We start from the raw sequence: 24,701 nt of genomic DNA, 5'->3' as shown, positions 1-24,701 counted from the left end.
CCCAAACTGTAATAAAATAAAATAAAATAAAATAAAATAAAATAAGCATTCAAAGAGAAGAAGTCAGGTCATATACTTCTGAATTTAGTGGCAGCATCATGACTATTAAATACTATTAATCCCTTGACTGGCAGGTCTCATGCAAGGTCTGAGGTTTGGGACATGATGCAATAGCCCCGGAAGATGGTATATGGCCCAAAACTTGGTTAAGAGCTGAACATCTGAAGTCTGATTGATACTTATTGATAGAAATTATTTGAGCAGTTAATTAAAAAAAGACTTTTGATGTATTTTAATTTGGCATTGTAAGGTGTGTGTGTGTGTGTGTGTGTGTGTGTGTGTTTAAAAATGTAAGTCACTTTGAGATTATTTTTCTGTAGTAAGCGACACATCATCCTCATCATCAAACAGACAAACCATCACTGGCCACAGACAGAGAAAACAGCCGCTGCTTTTTAAGTAATGCCAGAGCTTTTTAGAGAGAGAAAAAACGTTGTGAATGTTTATGAGAAATTCATCGTAGGTAATAGAACTTCACAAACACACACACAGAAATCCAAAGAGCCGCATGCACAAGCTTCTATGTGAGTGAACACACATTGGGCTTTCCTAATTTCCCTTTCCAACGCACAGTGCACTGGAACATTTTCTGAAAGCTTCATTGACTTTTGGGGAGTTTTTGCCGGCTGCACTGCTAGAAGTGAGGCTTGTGCCTGAGAAACTCCTGCTGCCGCAGAGAAGTTCTGCACACAGCCATTTAGATCCCACCCATGAGTTTCTAAGTAGTAGGAAGGATTGCAGAAGCTAATGGATATAATAGCTGCAAAGTGGCTAATATACCCTGCTGAGAGAAATCTGAGGGGGGAAATGGCTATCCAGTGATATCAATCTGCAATGCGATACATGGCTCAGAGAGCAAATGGCATGTTAAGCCATATAGAGAACTGTTTGGGCTTCATATTTAGGAAGCAGCCTCTCACTCCACTCCTCTGTCCCGTCCGTGTTTCAGGGTCTGCGTTCTTATCTGGGCACCTCAGTTCAGGAAATGCATGAGACCATTTGGAGAAGATCCAGAGAGTAGCAATGATCTTATAGTCCTATAAGGGGCTTTAGGAAATGACCTTTTTTTTTAACGAAAAGAACACAATGTTTAGAACCTCTGAGCCTATTATGTGGGGCCAGGAATAGTAATAGAGTTTCCCTTGCCAGGTCACAGGAGAATTGGATCAAATCTCTTCCCCTTTCACATTCCTCAGCTAGAGCCAAGTAAAATGTTTCCTCATGGTGGATGTATCCTAAGACAAATAGGAAAACTTTGCCCTTGTATAATGTCCACAAGACTTTGCTGTTTTAGATTTCAGGTGTCTTTTGAATACTTGCAATAATTCTGAATTGGGTCAACAGAAGAACAAATATGTAATGGCATTCAAAAAACAACAACTGTGGAAATTTTATTGGATAGATGGTGAATAGTGCAGTTGAAACCTCAAAGAAACAACCTAAGAGCATGAGAAAACCTTCAGCAGATTAGGCCAGTTGTCATCTAGATTGGCGAATCTCATGCGTCTAGAAAGTTGGCAAGCCAGGCATGCAGGCAACAGCCCTCCCTTGTTTGTCCTCATCTTTATTTTAAAGCATGCTGCTTTGGAATATGGAGGCTTTATTTAACTATCAACACAAACATTGATAAAGCAATCTGAGCAAGTGACCATCACATCGTGTTGCAATGCATTTTATATGTTAATTATGCATTGTGTAAAGAATCACTTTTTTGGGGGTCTGTCCTGAATCTACTACTAATTGTTTTCATATGGTGAATTAATTTTGGTGGTTCTGGGGCTATACGAGGGTTTTGCTCTATTCACTCCCTCTGCACCCTTCTTAATTTTAGAAACATCTTTAATGTCCCTCTTTTTTCTAAATAAAAAAGGCCCCAAATGCTTTAATAATTCCTCAGAAGGAAGACCCACAATTAGCTAGAATGATCACTATAATCTGAAGATTATTCTTTTTTTAAAAGACCAGTGGCTTCTATAGTGCAAAATTCTCATTTTTTACAACATTTTTCCAGTTCCAGCAAAGTTATCGGTATGCCCAGTGTCTGTCACTACAACTGTTCACCTATCTGGTTTTAAGACTCCTAAACATTAATCATGGCAATTATCAAAATTTCCATTCTGATGTCAGCAGAACATTTGGTTCATCCAACCATTTCCAGGTACATCACCCTGGGAGGAAGGGCAGGATAGGAATTTAATGGGTGGAATTCAATGTAACACTAAGGGGATTGCTCCATCACTGAAGCATGTCTGCTTGCCTGATGGAACAGTCTCTCTCCCCCCCCCATCACATTATTCTGGGGTTTTCCCCCCAACACCCCCCAGCGTATTTGGGGGACAAGAGGGCACATGGAGGAGGAGGAGAGGGGAATGCCTTGTTACTCTAGGAGATCTCCTTGCGTGGTTGTCCACTAGCGAGATAAGTTAGTTGCATCTAAACCAATTGATAATAATTATAATATATGCACAGATATACTGTGGGAAATGGGTAATGATGGAAGTACCCAACAATACCCAGATTGGTTGAAATATATGCACTAGCAGTGTTCATCAGCTCTGTGTGCACTGTGAATTGTGAGGGAAACCGGGGTGACTCAGAAAAGGTTCTCATGTTTCTGAGTTTGATTCAGCTACTAAGAAGGCATCCCACTGAATAAAAATTGTAAATTAAAACGACAAGAAGTTTGTCCCAAGGCAGATTCTGAAAGCTTCTGAGTGGCTCTGTGGCTTCGGCTCCAAGAAAAAAATCCTCACCCCACCACACACACCTGTTTTTTGGATATTTTTTTAAGAAATAAAACCAAGTTACCTAGCATAACCATCATGGTAGTGGTGAATGTATGCATAAATGAGTAAATGTTAAACACACTATATTTCAATGCATGATTTCAAATGTTGAAATAGATTCTCATTTTTACATCCTTAAGATATCAATGACTTCCCTTCTTCTCTTTCCATGGTTCATTTTACATATCATGAATCCCTGCATATTTTACAAAAAACTATACCATTCAGCATTCCATTATTGGATCCATCAAAACTTATTTACACTGTTGAATTTATCTTAATGCTGCCAGCATTTTTAGCTGTGCACAATTATTTCCCATTTATTCAACAGACGTTTTCCAATCTTCTCTAAACGTACATTCTTCTTCTTCGCTTATTCTATATGTTAAGTCTGCAAGCTGCGCATATTCCGTCAGCTTAAATTGCCATTCTTCTTTAGTTGGGACCTTGTTCATTTTCCATTTTTGGGCTAACGAAACATGGGCTGGAGTTGTGGCATACATAAACAACCTTTTTTTGACACCTGGGAATTTCAGTCTGAATTATCCCCAACAAAAAGGACTCTGTTTTCTTTTGGGAAAGTACTTTTTAACAATCAAATGTTGAAGCAGATTCTGTTCCAGTTCCGTGTGTGTGTCCCCCCCCCATCAGCTAATAGGTCCCTGTGCTTCCTACCCACAGGCTGTTAGGCAGAATGTCCACAGATGAGCGGCACCTCACCTCCAGTTGTGGATCCTTCATCAAGACTGAGCCGTCCAGCCCATCTTCCGGCATCGACGCCATCAGCCACCACAGCCCAAGTGGTTCATCCGACGCCAGCGGTGGCTACGGCATCACTATAGGCGGCCACCCCAATGGCCTGGATTCACCACCCATGTTCAGCAGTGCGGGGATTGGCGGAGGGCCCTGCCGCAAACGGTACGACGACTGCGCCAGCGCCATCATGGAAGACTCGCCCACCAAGTGCGAGTATATGCTGAACGCCATCCCCAAGAGGCTGTGCCTAGTGTGCGGGGACATTGCATCCGGGTACCATTATGGAGTGGCGTCCTGTGAAGCATGCAAAGCCTTCTTCAAGAGGACAATTCAAGGTATGGGGCCTGGGCGAAGGGATGCAAGCAATGTGACAAAATGGGTTCTTTGGTTTGCAAGTAGAAGCTGTTGTCGTATGTTTCCCAGTAACTGAAATAAGATCTGGGGTGTGTTATGTTTGTAGAAAAGGGTGAGAGCTGACAGTTGAGACTCTTGGTGAATGTGGAGTCAGACTGCAGGGTACCCAAGTGAAAAATGAAACGCTTTGCAATCCTTACCATTTGGGTCAGTAGCAAGCAGTGTACATGTGAAAAGGATCTTCTAGGCTGCATCAGCAGAAGTATAGTGTCCCGATTAAGGGAAGCAATAGTCCCACTTTATTCTGCCTTGGTCAGACCACACCTGGTGTACTGTATCCAGTTCTGGGCACCACAGTTTAAGAAGGATGTGGATAAGCTGGAAAGGGTCTGGAAATCAAGCCCTGTGAGGAACGGTTGAGGGAGCTGGGTGTGTTTAGCCCAGATAAGAGGAGACAGAGAGGAGAAATGGTAGCCACCTGCATATATCTAAAGGGCTGTCACATGTGAGATGGAGCAAGCTTGTTTTCTCCTGCTGTGGAGGGTAGGACCCAGACCAATGGCTTCAAGTGACAGGAATAGAGATTCTGACTAAACATCAGGAAGAACTTTCTGACCATAAGAACGGTTTGAGAGTGGAAAGGATTCCCTTGGAAAGGTGGTAGACTCTCTTTCATTGGAGGTTTTTAAGCAGAGGTTGGATGGCCATCTGTCATGGATGCTATATTTGAAATTCCAGCATTGCAGGGGGTTGGACTAGATCAGTGGTTCTCAACCTGTGGGTCCCCAGATGTTGTTGGACTACAACTCCCATCATCCCTGAGCTCTGGCCTTGCTAGCTAGGGGTAATGGGAGTTGTAGTTCAACAACATCTGGGGACCCAGAGGTTGAGAAAGGCTGGACTAGACCATTCTAGATGATCCTAGAGTCTTCCAACTCTACAATTCTATGATTCCATGACAGGCACTGAATTTATTTATTTATAAAAATATTTGTATACTGCTATACAATAAAAATATGTCAGCGCTGCCCTGTCCTACTGCCACTGCTCTGATCAAAACTGGAGCCTCCAATGGCTGCTTTAAAGGGGGTTGGGGAAGATTCGAACACAGATCTCCTGTGTCACATCTCTTTCAACCCTGAGACTTCCAGGGCCTTGTTCATTTAAAGTAAGTGCATCCTCATGCTTGTCATGTTTGATTGTTATTATGGGTTGACCCTTATTTTTGCTTGTGACTGTGAAGTCATGCTCGGCAACTTTACAAAGAAGGGCCACTGTCGATTTCCATGGCTTTCAGCTGTTAACATGTTAGCAATCCTGTGAGATAGGATCATTGGACACCCTCAAGGTTCTCATTTATATTCAGTCTGTATATCCCTTAGCACCTATTACCACTTCAAAATGTGTGTGTCGGGGGGCGAATGACAGAAGATGCATTAATACAGAGTTATGGTAATATTATTCATCAGCCGATGCTACAGAACCAGGAAATGCCTCCTAACAATAGCTGGCAGTCACTTCACTGTAACAGTTGTTGAACGTACATCAAAAATAGCCGTGTGCTTCTGCAGCAGCAGCCAAGTGCTGTTCAGTCCTGACAGAAAGAGAACTTTTGAATTAGAGAATGTAAAAAGGGTACAGAACGCTCCTTGTGGGTTTCTGTTAGGATGGGGTGGGGGGCAGGGGTAGCTGGTCCAAAGTTAGACCTGATGTATATGTTCTCCACAAGGAGAATAAGTTTAAGCCTCTTCCTCTTCCAGAGAAGGGCTTTCTGGTGGACCGCTCTGAAAATGACTGCAGCACAGTGCTCTGTGCTGAGTAGTTGTGGGATAGAGTACTTCTATTTTAGTTAATCACAAAGCCCCCAGTGTAGCCTCTCTCTACAGAATTATGGGGAACGGACCATCTTTCATTTCATTTAATTTCTTTTCTCACATTAAGGAGTGAAAATAGGCCCCAAGCTTCAGCTTGCATCTGCGTTAGTGCATTAAAACAAAATCCATCTGTTTCTGGATTGTTCTTTGCTCTCTTCATGTTGATTCTGTAATTTGGGTTCCAATCCATTCTGTGTAAAATGAGGCTCTGTGTTCTCCATTCAGCAGAATGGGAAATCCAAAAATGGACTATACGTTTTTTCCTCTTTCGGCCAAAACGGATGAAATTTACAAGCCTGGGAGACCCTCCGGAGTGTGTCTTGTTTGTAGTACGCTAAAAAAACCCCAATGTTGTAGCTTCACACCAGCCTTTCCTTTCCTTTCCTTTCCATCCTATTCTTTGTTTGTTTCTTCCAGTAGACCTTACAATGTGAGGCTGTCCAAAATGTTGTCTGGAGAGTTCCAAAGAGCTCTTTTTTTGTTTTGTTTTGTTTTGTTTTGTTAAAACAGCGCAATGTAGGGTTTTATTTTTAAAAAAACAACAACCACACACACAACAACCTTAAATGAAGCTTTCACCTTGTTTTAAAAATAGTCTGCTCCTGTGCTTTAACAACTACAACAAAATCCAGAGCTCCTGGGTGCTTGGCAGGCATTTTGTACAGCCTCACTTCTTGCAAAGCCCAATGCCTTAAAGAAACATAGAAATACAGGAGGTACAGAAATTACAGAGTGGCACAAGACATTAGGGGGGCTGCTAATCGAACTTGATTGTGTGCCTGTATGGATTCCAACTCGCCTTGTTATTTGCGACCCACCTTGAACTGATGCACACTCCTATATAACGCTCCATCTTTCTGACTGCTACAATATGGCTTACAGTCAGAACAAAGGCAATGCAGAATAATAATAAACAACGTTTTCCACAATACCACAGACAATGCAAATTAGGGGTAGTTTTAAAAGGCAGGCACCTCCCATATGGACGGTGCAGATGGGACAGAGTGGGCATCGGCAGTAGGTTCTGCTGAGATGCAGGTGTCCTGGCATCTGTCTGAGGATGCTGATACGACCCCCAATCCTCTACTCCTGAATTCTGGGAATGGGAGCTAGAAAATATCAGGATGCAGTTTCTGCTCTTGTTCACAGGGAAAGGATAAAAGGTTGAGCTCTCAATATTTATAGCAACCCTGGCCAATCCAGGGGCCGCATGCTGTCTGTCAACCCCCAAGACTGCTGATGTTGCATATCTCTGTTCTCTTCTGGGCCAAAGAGGGCTCTGAGATCTTAGCACACAAAGTCCTGGGTTGTTTTCAAGATTATGTCCCAGTTCGAGCCCTGGATCTCCTAGCTAGCCCACTCTTTGAAGCCATTTCCCTCAATTATGCTTGGTCAAATAGGATGAGTGACACGCTCAAAGCATACTCTCACACACATGTGTGAGCATGCATGCATGTGTGCATCTTTCGCTGCTGCTCATTGGCGTGCGCAGGTTCCTCCTCTGGCTTCTGAAGACACCCTGGAACTCTTTCGGCTGCCAGATCGCCCCAAGTCCACAGTGACTGAAGTGGCAGCGTGACTGCCAGCCGGTGGGAAGGCTGTTGGAATCCCAATGAGTTAATCTCATCACTTTATCACAGGGCACTTACAGAAATTGCAAGGCAGCGTGAGTGGTTCTGTCCTGTTGGCAGGCAGCCTCAGGACCCATAAAAGAAATTGGGAAAGTTGTGGGAGGTGGGGGTGGGGAGGAATAAAACAACAACAACAACAGAGCAGAGAACTTTGCTAAATTTTGAAGAGAGTTGGTTATCTTGAATGAGGTTGACTGCTACCTTCTTTTACCTGTGTTCTTCTCTAAAGAAGAGAGAAAGAGGGGTTTTGCTGCTTAAGCCTATCTGCACCCATTCATTGCATCACATTGCTCTTACTACCAGACACAATACAAGGTGATCTGATGGCATTAAGGTTTATTATCGGCGATACTTTCATAGTTCCTCCCTTTTAGTAAGGGACAACATGAATGCACCGGAACAGTTTTTTCTTTGTGACTTGGTACAAAGTTTGATAAAAGGATGTGCAGGTCACAAAGCAACATTGCTGGCTGATTCTTGACACCAGATTTGTTTGTTTGTTTGTTTGTTTGTTACCTGAAGATGGATAAAACTGTAGGTTTGCTCTGAAGGAATTGTACCCTTGCATTTGAAAGTGAGAAATGGGTTATTTAAATAAAGGAATGCAAAACAGATAAACCTGCTGTGCTTTCCAGGTCCCTTCCAACTCTGCAATTCCATGATTCTATAATTCTTTGATTCGTGTGTGTGTGTGTGTGTGTGTTTGGGTGAGGGGAAGCACTGCAGAAAAGCAGGGATTCTGTGGCTGGCTGGCTGTACCTGCCTTGCTACTGCAGTTCATTTGTTAACTAGAGATCAAGCTTGAATTTCAATTTCCAGCTTTTAGAGATATTTGATACTTCCTTGGCTATTGAAATTCAGGCGCTGTGCAATGCCACGGTATAGACTGAATGGAAGCAGCTGGTACCGCACTCCGAGCTCCTGAATCTAACCATGTGGTGGCAGGGCTGTGTGAGCATGCAGAAGGGCATCAGAGAAATGAAACTGCCTCACGTTGGTGTTGACTGTCAGGATGTGGGTCTTAAAAGATAATACTCTGAAGGTGAAACCCTTTTGTAAGGCAGGCAGGCTCAGAGTCAGCATCGTTGGGGGTTACAGTGTTCCTTAATAAGCCCCAGGAGTTAACTAGTTCATCCTGCTGTTTCGGCAGCGTGATAATTATTCTTTTAAAAAACAAGTAGCAATTTCAGTGTGATTTTCAGTCCTTTGCTCATTTCAGAACCAGAAGCTATGCCTGTAATCGGGCCGCTGCCCAAAATGGCAACCCATGTTGAAGTTTTTCCTCCTCTTCTTGTATGTCATTAAGGAAATGCCTGACATTATATCATCATGCCATATGCTTTCCTGCATTCTCCAGCATCAGCCAATAATGTGGCGCAAGGGATGAGGAACTATGTGATGTTGCACCACATTTTTGCCAAAAACTGAATGGCAGGGTGCAGTTGCTTTTAATAGCGGCCCTATGCTCCAAGTCATATCTCAACCCAGCTTCATTCATTCCAGTATGGACCATGTAAGAAAGATTATCTAAAGTTAAGAGATGATGTACTAAGACTGCAGGATGGTGACTTGTTTAAGGTCATCTCAGTACTCCCTCTATGCATAAATAAACTTGGGTTCAAGACCATATCCACTGATTAGGTTTCTCTTCTCAAAGTACTTTGAAAAGACATGCCGTGTGTGTGTGTTTCTGCATATATGTGAAAGGGTAATGTCAGAACCGTATCTGCAAGAAATCTTTTCTAGAATCTTCATCTTCACTGTTCTTCCTCTGCCACCTCACCTTCACTATTCATGAATTTATAAACTTCTGACCACCTCCCTTCATTTTTTAAATGTAGATTGTAAGCCTTATTTGCAGGAACAAGGGGTGGGAAAGAAATTTGATTCAGTTTTCATGTACAACCTAATTTGCATTTCCTGAAAAAATACGAGAACTGAAAAACAGCCATCCTTCAAATCTGCACTTCTTTGAATTTTACAGTGCAGTTCTCCGGCCAAGTAATGTGTACAAACCCACACATACAGGGATAAAATGCATGCATAAAAATGCGAAAATGGCATGCGAGAATGCATGATATTAGGGGGAATTGCTTTGCAGAAATGTGCATATTAGACGAAAGTGCATTTACAAACATATGCATTTTAGAAATAATTAGAGGATGCTGAAGAATCTTCATGGGGACTTTTCCTTTTCATAAGAAAAACCTGCAAACTGATGTGCCAATGCAGAGAATTAAATTTAGGACTGGAAAAACGAGAAACAAGTGAGAAATCAAAAGTGACACACCTGCCCAATTTGTAGAAGGGCTCGCGTAACAATGGCACTGGTCAAAGCAGAGATTCCTTTTTTGTTGTTTGAAGAACACTTCTGAGGGCATAATACCCTGCAGTCATATTCTCTTCTATTTGGTGCTGGTCCTTAGTGAGCCCCTCTTTGTCTTTGCAGGGAACATTGAATACAGCTGCCCGGCGACCAATGAGTGTGAAATCACAAAACGGAGGCGCAAATCCTGCCAGGCGTGTCGCTTCATGAAATGCCTCAAAGTGGGGATGCTGAAAGAAGGTAAGGCAAGCCGGGCGCATGACTTCTGTCGATTTGCCAACCCCTAGAAACCCTCACCTCTCTCTGACTGAGGCCAGATTGTGCCTTTGATGTGAAGGAGGAAGCAGCTGGAGTTGGTTCGAATTCTGAGTGACCAAGGGGAGGAACACAATGACATGCCGGTTGTGTTAAAGTGAAATTCTGTTCCTGACCTGACTGAAAATGTTAAAAGGAGGCAAATCGAAACCTAACACACCACAGTCAGGCGTGAAAAATGCATATGAGCTTAACTGCAGTTATGCATGTTTCGCTCGTTTGTTTCAAAGAGTTGGTGTCCCAGCCTTCGATTTCAGACCTCCTAGGTCAGCTTCCACAAAAAATGGAAATGTGTTTTGAGGTGCTTTGGCAAATAAAAGGGTATTTGCCCAGCACTGGAAAAACTTAAGATTCCCCAGTCCAATCTGAGGAGCGCATTCCACAGTTTGGGTGCCACACCTGAAAAAAAGACAAGATTTCTCTGTGGCCTGCCTAATCTCAGAATGTGGAAGTACCCAGAGAAGGGACTTAGAAGATGACATTTGGGTGAGAATGTAAGACTCTGACACTGATGGATACATGCAGATGGTGCCATGGCTCCCAACGCAATATGCTGCTGTCTTTTTTAGTCTATTGTGCTGTTTGTATTGATATTTTGTTCCATTGGAAACCCTCCTCAGAGGGGTTGCACTTGGCTTATTTTCCACGCGTGAAAAATGCCTTTTCCTTAAAAAAAAGGGGAGGAGTCATCTGAGCAGTGGCATTCCCTTTCGTTTTCTTTATAGGTTTATAGGCACTTAAAAATGGCTGAAGAATCATTCCTTTCATTCCCCATTTATTTGTACACATTTATTTTATAAGAAACATTTACGGAAGTGGCATGCTACAAGCTATAAGATTCCATACATGTAAAAACAGAACTGTGCACTGAACATTGGTGTGTTTGCAGAAGAATGTGGGGTTGGAATGAGAAGGGTTGAGTAAACCTATCCATTTCAGTCCTATATCAGTTGGTGGGGGTTTTTTTAGTCCTTGTGAAAACTTATTTGCCTTGCAATGCAAATCTCACCTACTATAAACATTTTCGCAAAGTATTTCCCCCTCATAGAATGCATTTTTGTATGTCTCCACCTGCTCTAAGACATGCATTTTTATGCACACACAAACTCCGTTACATGCCTTTCGGTACACATTGCTTGACTGGAGAACTGCATTACAAAACCTGGAGAAGTGTGGATTTTGAAAGGTGGTTGTGTTTCGGTTCTTGTATTGTTTCAGAAAGTGTGTGTTATGCTGGTTCGCCTTCCAGTGCAAACTGAACCAAATTCTCTCTCTCTCTCTCTCTCTCTCTCTCTCTCACACACACACACACACACACACACACACACATCCCTAGGCACGACTGGGAAGAAAGTTTGATCATAGTCCATTTGTTCTGAGAGGAGATAAACATCCCTGGCTGGAGAAAGGCCTTTGTCCCTGTGCAGGTGGTCTCCTTTGCCCTGCAGTGCTCAGCCCACCATCTCACCCCACCTATTGATCTTCTCAGTGTTGTCTGAACAGTGCTTGGCTCATCCCCTTGTGCTCCTCTCCTCCCGCCCCCTCCATCCATCCATTCAAGGTGCGCCACTGGGAATTCAATGGCAATTAAACACATTCTTATGGATTGGCTTCAAAGCTTCATTTCCCTGGGCTCCCTCCAGAATGGAAGGCTGGGGGGGGGCAGGGAGGAAATGTAGCACTTGTAACTCTCTGCATCGATGTACTTGGAAAAGCACAGCTGCCTCACAGCCTAACCCACACGGAAAGGATATCAGCACTGGAGAGTGCTCCAGCCCTGCACATTTCAGCCAAAGCAGGCAGGCTGCCATCTGTGGAAGCCAGAGATGAATTGGAAGCCATAGTGCTTTCCTCTGAGGTGTTGCAAGAGTGATAAAAAGCTAGTGCTGTTAGTAATGTAGATTTAAACCCTGTTTTGCCCTTTGATTGACAGATCTTATCTGAGGTTAAATTTCTGCCTCTCGCTCATGACTGCAGCTCTCCTGACATTGGTGAGCTCAGGCCTGTGACCCTTCGTGACCTTGCTTTTAGATTAGGATGGTGATGGATTCAGAGAGAGAAATTAGCCTGCTTTGAAGGTGGTGGAGTGACCTAGCGATGTGTTGTCCCTCGGAAGCCGGGAAAGATGAACTCTCTCTCAGTCCCTTGGATTCTTCCATTTTACTTACTCTGATTTGCTCTTTTCCTTTACAGCTTCAAACCACATTCATTCCAGCATCCACTTAGGGCCCAGTTCTTTATCTCATATGGGCTTTGCAGCACTGAAGTTTAGATTACACTGCTCCAAAGGCACACTGCTTTAATTGAACATGTAATCATATTATATGTGCAACCATTAATAGTAGTGATTCAGGACCTTGGATTGCTGCTGTTTGTCGTGATCATTTATACTTCCATCCTATGATAATATACATCTGTATGCAGGAAGCCATGAACTATTGTTACTGCTATAAATTATGCAACTACTAGCAACAATCATTGTAGCATTGTTATTACTATTATTATCTGCAGTAATATTATTTGCAGAAGAAAAGGAATTCAGTCAATACAATGGCTTTAAAAAGCCCAATAAAGGCAAAAAAATTAGTTTTGTGGTATTTAGTCTCCAAGGAGTCAGCAATTTTCTAGGAAGAACAAATCCAAAATTGTTTGACTTTCAGCACAGAGATGCAGAATTGGCTGGGGATTTTAGTTTATGAAGGGTTCATTGGCTCTTCCTACCTCTGGCTCTCTTAGATCATCCATTTAATCTCCCAGTCAAGGCAGGGTTGTTCCCAAGTGCACATTTTTCTAGTATTATATCCAGGTCAACCTTACAAGTTCCAAGTGCTTCCCTTGAGAAGCACCTCATACTGATCAGAAGAGAGCCTTGATATTCAAAGTAATATTTTTCTCCTTCCGGGATCCCATTCGTCATATTGTCCCCTATCACCAACACTTCCAAATACCACATTAAACAATTCTCCGCTGCTTGCTGTTTTGAAAGAGATACAATGTGCTTTTGCCATCTCTAGAGACGTTAGGATCACATCAGACTGTAACAACAATTCTGGCAGTTATAGAAGATAGCTCTCTTCTTATTTTCTAGTTTTTAAAATCTTGATTTTCTCTTGTGACCCATTACCAGTCACTTACTATAAAGTTCTGGTGAAAATCCCAGTGAAAACACAGATCTTCTTAACAAAGGGATAACGAGATTCCCTGTTTGGTGTTTTGTTCTTTGGGGCATTTTCACACAGACTAAAAATAGAGTCCAGCTGAGCACAATGTCATCTCCGAAGTGCCCAGAGCTAAATAATATAATTGGGAGTTGTCTTTTTTTGAAGTTACTGTAAGGTCATTTTTGCCATCATAGCGCAGTTAGATTTATTTGGAGCTCGCGTGTCTAACGAATCCAGTAGTTACTGAAATCATGACTCAACATTACTCCAAAAAGTCTCTAAACAAGTTTGCTGGATATTTCCAGGCACCTGCCTCTAGCTTCTCTTCTGTTTGGCATCAGCAAACATCTGCTTCTCCCTCAAACTTACTGGCACAGTTTGTTGACTGTTGCTGGTTACAAGCTGAAAGACCCTTGCTGTCTGTCTGAAGCCCATCTGACAATGGCTGTACGCTCTCCTGAGCCTCAGATGAGTTGCAAGGGCTTTGGGGAAGGAAGAAGAAGTGAGCAGTAGTCTAGTCCCTGCAGTCCCTTTCCCCGCCCAAGAAGCTTCCTTCTTCATCTTTAGGTAGGACTTTGGTTAGGAGCTGTGTGATAGAGCTCACACACTAATGGTGCAATCCTAACTATGTCTGCTCAGAACTAAGTCCTGTTGAATTCAGTGGGTCTTACAACCCAGTAAGCAGGGATCAGACTGCAGCCTAAGAAGACCTTTTGGGCACAAACCCAAAAGGCAAGATTTGCCAGAAATAGAGACTGTCTTTGTCAGGTTATGGTGACGGGGGGGGGGGGGCGGAGGAGGTGGAGAGGAAGGCTCCAAATGAATCCTTAAAGACTGTGAAAGACTATCCTTGTGATGTACCCAGCACTGGGGGTTTGTTATGGCAATGCAGAAAGCGATTGAGAAACAGAGGCAGGAAGGGAGCAGAGTGAGCAATCAATAGGTTTCTCAGATATCCTGGCCACTTTGCTTAAGAGAGCCCTAATCAATGCAGTGCAACTCAGGGAATGCATGTGCGCCGGGCCATCTCAGTTTCTTCCCTCATGACACTGCAGAGTGGAAACTCACTAAAGCATGTGGATAAAACACAGTGTGGGAAACTTTCCATGTCAAACCTGATATATAAGCCCAGCGCACACGTGTTTAACATGCCAGCTTTCTTACCTGTAGTTAACCATCTTTATTCCTACAAGGATTTGCCACTGTTGCATCCATTTGGTGTCAAAGGTTGGGATCTGCAGCTCAACATGCCTATGGGGCTGGTGCTTCCATTCGCCCTTGGCATCTTAAGTTGTACAATTCTAGAGCCAGTGTGGTGTAGTGGTTAAGAGCGGTAGTCTCATAATCTGGGAAACCGGGTTCGAGTCTCCGCTCCTCCACATGCAGCTGCTGGGTGACCTTGGGCCAGTCACACTTCTTTGAAGTCTCTCAGCCTCACTCCCCTCACAGAGTGTTTGTTGTGGGGGAGGAAGGGAAAGGAGAATGTTAGCCGCTTTGAGACTCCTTAAAGGGAGTGAAAGGCGGGATATCAAATTCAAACTCTTCTTCTTCTTCTTCTAGTTCAGCATTGGTTGACAAATAGTCAACTAGTTGTGGGGCAGGACTTACCTGACCGCCTGGTGGTGGAGTCGCTGCTGCTTATTGGGAGGGAGAGGGGAAAGGCAAGGAGACTGTGAGCAGGAACACTCTATTGGCTCCACTGGAACATTCATATGGCACTGATCTCCCCACTGCTTTGCCTCCCCTTTCCCTCACAGGAAAGCATCAGTAACACATCTGCCAGGTCAGATAGCCCCACCCTAGCTTCCACTATTGCATGTAGTGATGGCTCCGAGGGCCAGATAAATGGCATCCTGGCTAGTCTTTATGTCTTAAGGATACCTTTGCCTAGAAATTAACTGGTACCGTATATATACATATATAGGGACGCGGGTGGCGCTGTGGTCTAAACCACAGAGCCTAGGGCTTGCCAAACAGAAGGTTGGCGGTTCGAATCCCTGCGATGGGGTGAGCTCCTGTTGCTTGGTCCCTGCTCCTGCCCACCTAGCAGTTCAAAAGCACGTCGAGTGCAAGTAGATAAATAGGTACCGCTCCAGCGGGAAGGTACACAGCGTTTCCGTGCACTGCTCTGGTTTGCCAGAAGCGGCTTAGTCATGCTGGCCACATGACCCAGAAGCTGTCTGCGGACAAACGCTGGCTCCCTTGGCCTATAGAGTGAGATGAGTGCTGCAACCCCAGAGTCGTCCGTGACTGGACCTAATGGTTAGGGGTACCATTACCTTTTTATATACATATATACTCCCATCTCTTGCGGGGGCGCAGTTAGTGCCAGCACCGTCCGTTAAGAGTTTGGGTGTAATCTTCGACACCTCCCTTTCCATGGAGGCGCAGATTGCAGCTATAACAAAGGCGGCATTTTTCCATCTCCGCCAAGCTAAGCAGTTGGCTCCTTACCTCTCTCGCCCTGACCTAGCCACTGTGATCCACGCGACGGTCACCTCCAGACTGGATGATTGTAACTCGCTCTACGTGGGGCTGCCCTTGAGACTGACCCAGAAACTCCAGCGGGTGCAGAATGCTGCAGCGAGACTCCTTACGAGGTCTTCGCTGCGAGATCACATTCACCCGGTGCTATACCAGCTGCACTGGCTCCCGGTGGAGTACAGGATCAGGTTTAAGGTGCTGGTTTTAACCTTTAAAGCCCTATACGGCTTAGGACCCTCGTACCTACGGGACCGCCTCTCCTGGTATGCCCCACAGAGAAACTTACGGTCCTCAAATAAAAACATCTTGAAGGTCCCAGGCCACAGAGAAGTTAGGCTGGCCTCAACGAGAGCCAGGGCTTTTTCGGCTGTGGCTCCGATCTGGTGGAACACTCTGTCACAAGAGACCAGGGCCCTGCGGGACTTGACATCTTTCCGCAGGGCCTGCAAGACAGAGTTGTTCCACCAGGCCTTTGGCAAGGGCACAGCCTGACTCCCTCCTCGGCAATCTTCGCGGAGCTCTGGCCCAATGGCTGCCAGTGGCTTGAATTAATTAATTTTAGAATGAATGGTTTTAGAGTGTTGTTTATGCTGTACTTTTGTACTGTTTTATTGTTGTTAGCCGCCCTGAGCCCGGCTAAGGCTGGGGAGGGCGGGATATAAATAAAATTTATTATTATTATTATTATTATTATTATTATTATTATTATTATTATATCTGATACATAGTGATAGTATCAGTCTAGACTAGGAACGGAAAACCTTAAAACTGAGCTACAAATCCAGCAAAATCCTTTGGTAGACAGCATTTCAGACTGCCAAGTGGAGGGTGATATTTTTGAATGTCCCCCCATGTTAAAAGCAGCAACAGTGTCTTCCTTGAATATGGAAAAAACCAGTACATCAGGAACAGGCATAGCCTAGTACCTTTCTCTTTGATGTGCTGCATAGGTATAACTAGAGAGGTAACTCCTCCTACAGTCTGATTTGGTAAAATCAAGGGAAGACTTTGTAATGTTATTTTAATAAATATATAGCTCTCTTTTTTCTTGCAAACTGCCCTGAGATATTTTGATGGGCATAATAATAATAATAATAATAATAATAATAATAATAATAATAATATTCTTAGAATTCTAAAATATGAAACTCACCCTGTAGGAAATATTTCAAAGAGTGCTGAAAGTTGGAATCTTGCATATTGGAACACAATAGAGTTGTTTGGCTCTTCAAACTCGACTAGTATTTTATCTGTTTGCGGGGCGGGCAGGGAGACGAGAGACTGAAAATGACAGTAAGCGAGGTCGCATTTCAAATGTGAATTCTTTGAATAAGGCTTTCTTAGATCAAATTGCATGTTTCTGATCATGCACTGAGGTCATTCTCTTGCGATTGTGACATTACAAAGCGTTGGTGCAGAAAAATGCCGTTTTGTCCATTTACTCTGCATTAGGCAACTCGGGTGGTTTGGGTTAGCAGGCATGGGCAGAGCTTAGCACACACAGCTAAACACTGGCTGGTTATGTTTAGCCTGTGCGATCAGTAGAATGAATCCTGTTGTCATTTTCCCTCCAGGGAAAAGCCTTTCTTTGGGAAGGGCTGAAGGGTAGCAGGCATGCAAAGACCTCTGAGAAACAAGAAATAGAGGCAGCAAAGGAGGAATCACTGTGACAGAAATGCATGGCAAAAAATAAAAATAAAAAAATTCTCAAGGAATTTCCCATTTGTTTTTTTCAGGCTAAGGTTGCTGATAGCCTTGTGAGAAAGTAGATCCAGGGGCTTTTTAAAAAACTGACTATTCTTTCCTGTTTAGGTGGACACATATATGCATAAACATTTAATAATTTTATATTGATGCAATTATCATTAAAAGTCTTGATACTGACAACACAATTATTGTTAAAAGTCTCAATATCTGTGTGCTTTGGTTTTCTTTTTTTCTTTAATAGTAGTAGGGATTGTGCTTATTGTATACTTGTGTACTTGGATACTGCTTCAAGAACTGTTGATAGAATGCTGTCTATAAATGGCTTAAATAATGACTTAAATCCTGAAAGGCAGGCTATAAATAATTGTAAAAACTATAAATTATTAAATGTACAAAACAACAGTAGTGACATAGTGGTAATAAGCAAAAGCTTTCTAAAGACTCTCAAGAGTACAGTATAGCCTTTCTTTAAAAAGTCTTATCCAAATCATCTTTCTGAACATGTATCAAAACAGAAGAGAGGAAGTCAGGATGATGCAAGGGGTTAAGGTGTCCTTAAATTTTCCTTGAACTGGCTTTAATATCTGTACACCTTAAACTCATCATGAGCAATAATATCTAATTTTAAACAACGTCTTGGATCATTACTCTTAAATAATGACCTGTCTAAAGTCCGATTCATTTGTATTTTAGAATTTCCTAAACAATATTTCTGCTACGTTTCACATCAAAACACTTGACTTGAGGTCATGTTTGAGTTCCTTTCCTGTGAACCTGCCCCCCACCCTGAATTGCATAGAAACTCGAATAATATTTCCATTACCTTTATCTCATTGTGTTAGCAAGCAGTGTTAACAATACAAGTTACCAGGTTCTTTATCTTTCAAAATCTTTTTTTTTTTTTTTTTTACTCTCCCAGAGATAGGAATAAAGCATAGGAAATGGAGAGGAACAAATATCTAACCACGTGAGCAGAAACCGATTAGAAAACACCAAACTAAGAGGAAAAGCTAGCAGAAGAGGACAGGGTTAAAAAGGCCAAGAGAAGAGGTTAGCTGTATTAATTTGAGAGTGAATATATTTCCTTTCTCTCTCTTGATATTTCTACAAGATAAAACTCAACAACAATCCAATCATGAACCCGAGATTACAAGGCAAGCTGCTTAGGCAACAAGAATTTACAAAAATAATTCAAAACTAAGAGAAATAATGTATTAACCACTTCTGTGATCACAGCTAATCCACTTTTCTCTAACATCCATGACACTAAGAACCCCATTTTCCTTCTACCCTAATCCCAAACCTGCTAACTGCTTTAACTAGCAAATCCCAGCTGCTCCTTCCCAGAATTCCACCCTCCAATAGACTTCCACTCCTACTCTAACAATATAATTTTAGAGTTTTAAGGGACCTCAGCGGCCATCTGTTCCAACACTGCACTGTGCAGGGTGCAATTACAGCATCCCTCATAGATGGCCATTCCGCCTCTGCTTAAATACCTCCAGCGAAGGAGGTCCTTCATTCCGGCCTCCAAGAAATTTCCTCCTTCCATCGAGCAGATTGTAAACACAGCTCACTGCATACCCTCCGACATTTCTCCAATGAAAATACAGACGTCCAACCTAAGGGAAAGCAGGACATTCCAGGATCAAATAAAAAAAGTGGGACTGCTTCTGTAAATCTGGTACTATCCCTGGAAAATAGGGTCACTTGGAGGGTCTGTCACTGTAACACATTCTCTTGCAGGGCCCCTCTGATTTAACACCTGCATCAAAAGGCTTAATTTCATTGGGGATGCTTTCCCATTGACCACACCTCCTTGCTAGAATCTGCTTCAGCTGCTCAACGTCTGCATGCCGTATAGTTCTTGAATTGAAATTGAAATACTTTATTGTCACTTGTACAACTTGTATACAGTGAGATTACACGAGCACCCCTCACTCAGCTCTCTTAGTCTTAATTCCCCTCGTTTACTGACGCACACCCACCCTGTTGTTATCCTTTCATTCAGCAGCCTAACAGCCCACGGATAGAAGCTGTTCTTTACCCTGTTGGTGCGACTAATCATGCTTCTGTATCTTCTGCCTGAGGGCAGGAGATCAAGAAAGTGCCGGCCAGGGTGTGAATCATCCCTGAGAATTTCCCTCATTCTCCTGAGGCAACGTTCTTCCACTATTTCATCCAGCGGATTCACGGGACAGCCCATAATATCTTGTGCTGTGTTCACCACCCTCTGTAGGCACTTCCTATCAGTTGATGTTAAACCAGCGTACCACACCGTGATGCAGTATGAAAGGACACTTTCTATTGTAGAAGGAGATCATCAAATTTTGATTGACATCATTCTTAGAGGCAGAGAGGACCAGTGTCAGAGTAAAAAAAAAAGTGTAATTCCTTTCTCTTACACTCCAACTAAACAGAAAACAGCATACTCTAGTACTCTAAATCCACTTCTGTTATACTGACTGCTGTAATCCAAGCAGCTAGCTAAAACAATAAAGAATTAATTTGAACGGGTTATTTTTGTCTCTCTTGCTTTCTCTTTAAGTATCTTTCGGTGGAGCACAACTGTTCGAGAAGTGCCCCCCGCTTCTCAAGTGTTCCCTGGGACCCCCCCTCCCCCAACCCCCCTTCCATTCTGTGCATTTTCTGAAAGATATTTGATTTCAGTGAAAGCTCTGCTGACATCCATGCAATATGCTTGCACTTTCTCTTTGTACTTCCTGGGAAGGATGAGGACTCCTCCGGGGATTCTGGGTAATTGGGTTAGTGGCCAGCTCATGTCAGGAAATTAAAAGGCGGCCCTGATCAGGTTGCGGCTGCATGGGGTTTAATGGCTTTGTATTTATAGAGTATTCTGCTTCTACCCGTGCCAGAAATACCACTTTTCTGCATACTTCAGGTGAACAAAGCACATGGAGGAAAGTTCTCTCACTGAAGGACAATTGCGCTTTGAAAAACAATTTGTGTTTTTTGTGTGTTTGTAACAATGCTGATATGTATTCAGGAGAGATGCTTGAGGAATTAAGTTTCTGTGAATTCTAATGCAAACTGGCCTCATCACCTCCCAGACTGAAGTGTTGGTCACAGTTATCTAATTATCATTAGAAGGTTGCACGTCTCCTAATTTTGCTATATACCCATTGACTAAAAAAATGTATCAATATAAATCAAAAATGCATATTTTGGGATGAAATGTTTAGAAATGTATACACAGAGACATATTTTGTGGTTTAACAAAACATTTGCAGATTAATTGGATTTATGAATGAACATGCAAAACTGATACGAGCTGGAAATGTACTATTCAGCGCTAGTTTTAAGAACAAATTTGATTACTATTAAGCCATTTCCAATGTCCCAGATGCTTAATGTAGGATTTGCTGCACTGCATCCTCTCTCTTATAGCAATCTGGGTTTTTTTAGGGCAGGGATGGGGAATATTTTTTCCCTGGCAGACCACTCACCTGTCAATCAGCTGATGTCATAATGATGTCAAATGATTGGCATGTGGCTGGTCCCACCCAGCCGTCAAATTTGGCCTGTGCAGGTAGGGGGAGATCATGACCAAGTAGGATTGAACTCTTTACTCATCAGCTGATGCAGGGGGAGTTCAATCCTGCTTTCTGAGAACAGGTGTGGGGCAAATGGGCATGGTTTTTGAAAAACAGCCTTGTGGGGCCAAATGGGGAGGCCTGGAGGCCCTAATTTGGCCCTCAGGCCGAGGCTCCCAGTCCCTGTGTTAGGGCATTTCCAGACAATCGGTGGTCTTGCACCCTGGAAATGGTATGATTCTTCGGACTTAATTGATAACCTACATGTGCATTCTCTCTTTTGGCTATTAGGATAATAAAGTGATGCTTCTGGTGAATGCTTTTATGGTGCTCTGCATAGCAGTGTGGATTTTAATAGTAGGAAATAGCCTGGCACTGGGGATGTAGAAGGGTTGGCCATACCGTGTGAAATAATAAGGTAGCAGATTGTGATCAGCAAACTTTCTTTTTTTATATATAATTTTTTATTCTGAGCAGCAAACTTTCAGGTCTATTTAGGGGGGGGCATATATGTTTGTGGGCATGCGCACATACCCCCATGCCCACATGTGCACCAAGACATTAAAAACAGAGCAGGGTGTTTCACAGTAACAAGCACTGCTATGTAACAGGACTCGGCTTCCTATCTTCAAAGCAGCCAGACACACCCTTGTCGTAAAAAGCACAGGGATGAGTAATGCAGTAAGATGCAATAAGTTGTGAACTGTTGGGGTGATGGGGACTCCTTAAACTGGCCATGCAGAAAAACTCTTAAATACGGACACACACATGCAGAAATGCAGACAGACGTACGGGTACGTGGTGCCCCAAGGATCAAATACAGAATGGAAAGTCAGGAGACCTACCCTGCCATAGGGACTCAACTGAAAAGGATGCATAGCCTGCAAATTCAATATGACAGCAAATGGGCTGCATTTCCCACTGTCTAGGGCTTTGCTTCATGGAGCTTTTAGAGGTATTTTTAGTCTCCATGTAAGAAAAAAGAAACTAAACTTGATTGCTTGTGCTACCTCCTCTGCACACTCGGCTATTTTTACTTCCGACAGACTGGGCCTACATCCAGCATGTAGGGGGGGGAGGGGGGCTCCGAAGCTGGAATTATTTGCCTTCCATTAAGAAAAAAACCTCCCAAGCCTGATGTTATCAAGTCAGTGAGGGGACATCTGATCTCAAACTTGTTGGACAGATGTCTCTTGGCAGGGTTGCGCTGGAGAAAGGCAGAGAGAGCAAACAGATCAGTAGAATGGCTCTCATACTGCAGAGGGCTGGTGCTGGCACAGCTCTGTTCGAAGGACTTCTGGAACATGAGTGGCACCAACAGGATGATTAGAAAACTGACAGCTTTAGTCAAGGCAGGAGGTAAGGCTGAATCTGAAGCCACTGTGACTCTGCCCCCACACCGGTGAAGTGCATCAAAAGTCCTTTTTTCCCAGAAAAGAAAGTTAATAGTAAGAAAGCAAAAAGTGAAAACACTACAAGGAGAAGGAAAATTCTTAGTAGCTTTTCCCAAATAGGGTCAGCAAGCAGGTTGGGAAGCTGCTTCAAAAGCCATTCTTTGGGTAACGATACATTGGGGGGGGGGGGAAGGATGCGGGTGGCGCTGTGGGTTAAACCACAGAGCCTAGGACTTGCCGATCAGAAGGTTGGCGGTTTGAATCCCCGCGACGGGGTGAGCTCCCGTTGCTCGGTCCCTGCTCCTGCCAACCTAGCAGTTCAAAAGCATATCAAAGTGCAAGTACATAAATAGGTACAGCTCCAGCGGGAAGGTAAACGGCGTTTCTGTGTGCTGCTCTGGTTCGCCAGAAGCGGCTTGGTCATGCTGGCCACATGACCCAGAAGCTGTACACCAGCTCCCTTGGCCAATAAATCGAGACGAGTGCCGCAACCCCAGAGTCGGGCACAACTGGACCTAACAGTCAGGGGTCCCTTTACCTTTACATTGGGGGGGGGGGACATATTTGCCCTACAAAAATGTCACCAGCAGTTCAAAACTGCTGACTGTCCAGCAGCCATTTTGCATCCCGCACAAAGTCCCAAACCTAGTGTTGTTCAGTCACGCGGTTGCAGGGAGATGGTAACCCAGCACATAAATGGTGGAGAATATTCAGCAATATGACCCTCTTAGGGAAAGAGCCTGGAAAAGAAAATGTTGAGAATTTTTTCCCTGAAAAAACTCTTATGAGAAATTTTGCCTCAGCTCTATACTCACTATTGCTTCACACAACACAGACACAGAGTCACACACGCTGTTCTTTCCCAGAGGAACGTCTAGCATTTCATTCTCTGCCTGTATTCTTTTAATGCATGCCCTTCACAGAAACGACCATTGAGTAGTTGGGTTTTTGTTTTGTTTTAAATCGGCAAGTAAGCGAACTGCAACAGGGTAAGACAACTTGGTATGTTAGGTAACTCCACTCCCCCAAATAAGCAGTCCTAAACCAAAACTGGAACTGCTTCATGGTGGAATGAGGGGATAGCTTCTCAGTCTAGTGAAGCAACCAAGCTGCACTAGAGACCTTTTAACGTCTACTCACAACTCCCCATCTCAGACAGCAGCGAACCTTCTGCAGCTGCAGGTGACCTGACTGTGTTGTTAAGGAACTTTAACTAGACTGATTTGGACAGTATGACTCACATGTGCTGTGTTTTCCCTCGTCGTCTTTGTCTGCCTTCTATAGGGCACTTTCATTTAGTGCTGTCACTGCAATGCTGTCAAAGCTCAGACTCAAGTAGCCGGCGTGAAATGCAGAATAATTACTGTAACTTAATTTGTGATTGATATCCTCATGTATCTTGCAAATCTCAGCATATGCATCCTACTTCCATTTCTGTTCAAGCCTCAGAACTGATTTTTTTTGTTTTGTTTTCGTCAGCCCCATTCCTACCATTTCCTCTTTATGGATGCAAATCCCACCAACTGGGCTTTCTTAGAAGCATTGAATGCATTTTCCTTGCAGCTTGGGGCAAAGGGGTTCTGAAGGGCAGATAGGGCTCTGAGGCTTGGAAAAATCAAGCCATTTGTACCCACTCATTTTTGCAGGTTGCAGGTGTCCTCATTCAGTGTTTGCCAGGCCCCCAAGCTATACAGGAAAGCATGGTGTATCCTATTGATCATCCTGTTTACATGAGGTTAGGTGGTATTGCCCCCCATTGGAATGGCGCCTCCCACAGGATTAAACAGGCAAAGCATAGAACCTCTTGCTCAGCTTATGAGTCGATAGGTCAGGCTCCTGCAGTTAGAACTTTTTCTAACCAAGTTAGAACTTTTTAAAACCTATTTTTTCACCTTTAGCTCCCCCCCCCTACTTTCAGTTCTTTTCTCCTCTCCTCCACAATCACCAATTTTTTTTAAAAAAAAATTGTGTGGGGGGGGGGAGCCAGTGTGGTGTAGTGGTTAAGAGCAGTAGTCTCGTAATCTGGTGAATCAGGTTCACGTCCCCGCTCCTCCACATGCAGCTGCTGGGTGACCTTGGGCCAGTCACATTTCTTTGAAGTCTCTTAGCCCCACTCACCTCACAGAGTGTTTGTTGTGGGGGAGGAAGGGAAAGGAGATTGTTAGCTGCTTTGAGACTCCTTAGGGTAGTGATTAAGTGGGATATCGAATCCAAACCCTCCTCCTCCTCTTCTTCTTCTTCTTCTTCTTTTGGGTACCTTTAGCTGGGTGTGATGATGACACCGCAGCCTGGTTCCTGC

General features: G+C 43.5%; 1 protein-coding gene across 4 annotated transcripts in view; it reads left to right on the top strand.

The window, feature by feature from the left end:
- Positions 1–24,701, top strand: part of ESRRB (estrogen related receptor beta) — a 162,540-nt gene that overhangs the window by 116,781 nt on the left and 21,058 nt on the right. For all 4 annotated transcript variants that reach the window (XM_028719087.2, XM_028719096.2, XM_028719079.2 and 1 more), the window contains 2 exons: positions 3,528–3,937; positions 9,911–10,027. In XM_028719087.2, the coding sequence (XP_028574920.1) occupies positions 3,528–3,937; positions 9,911–10,027 (527 nt within the window). The remainder of the gene's footprint in view (positions 1–3,527; positions 3,938–9,910; positions 10,028–24,701) is intronic.

The sequence above is a fragment of the Podarcis muralis genome, chromosome 1, assembly GCF_964188315.1.
Source record: "Podarcis muralis chromosome 1, rPodMur119.hap1.1, whole genome shotgun sequence".
Classification (NCBI taxonomy): domain Eukaryota; kingdom Metazoa; phylum Chordata; class Lepidosauria; order Squamata; family Lacertidae; genus Podarcis; species Podarcis muralis.
This window is presented reverse-complemented; position numbering and strand designations above follow the sequence as displayed.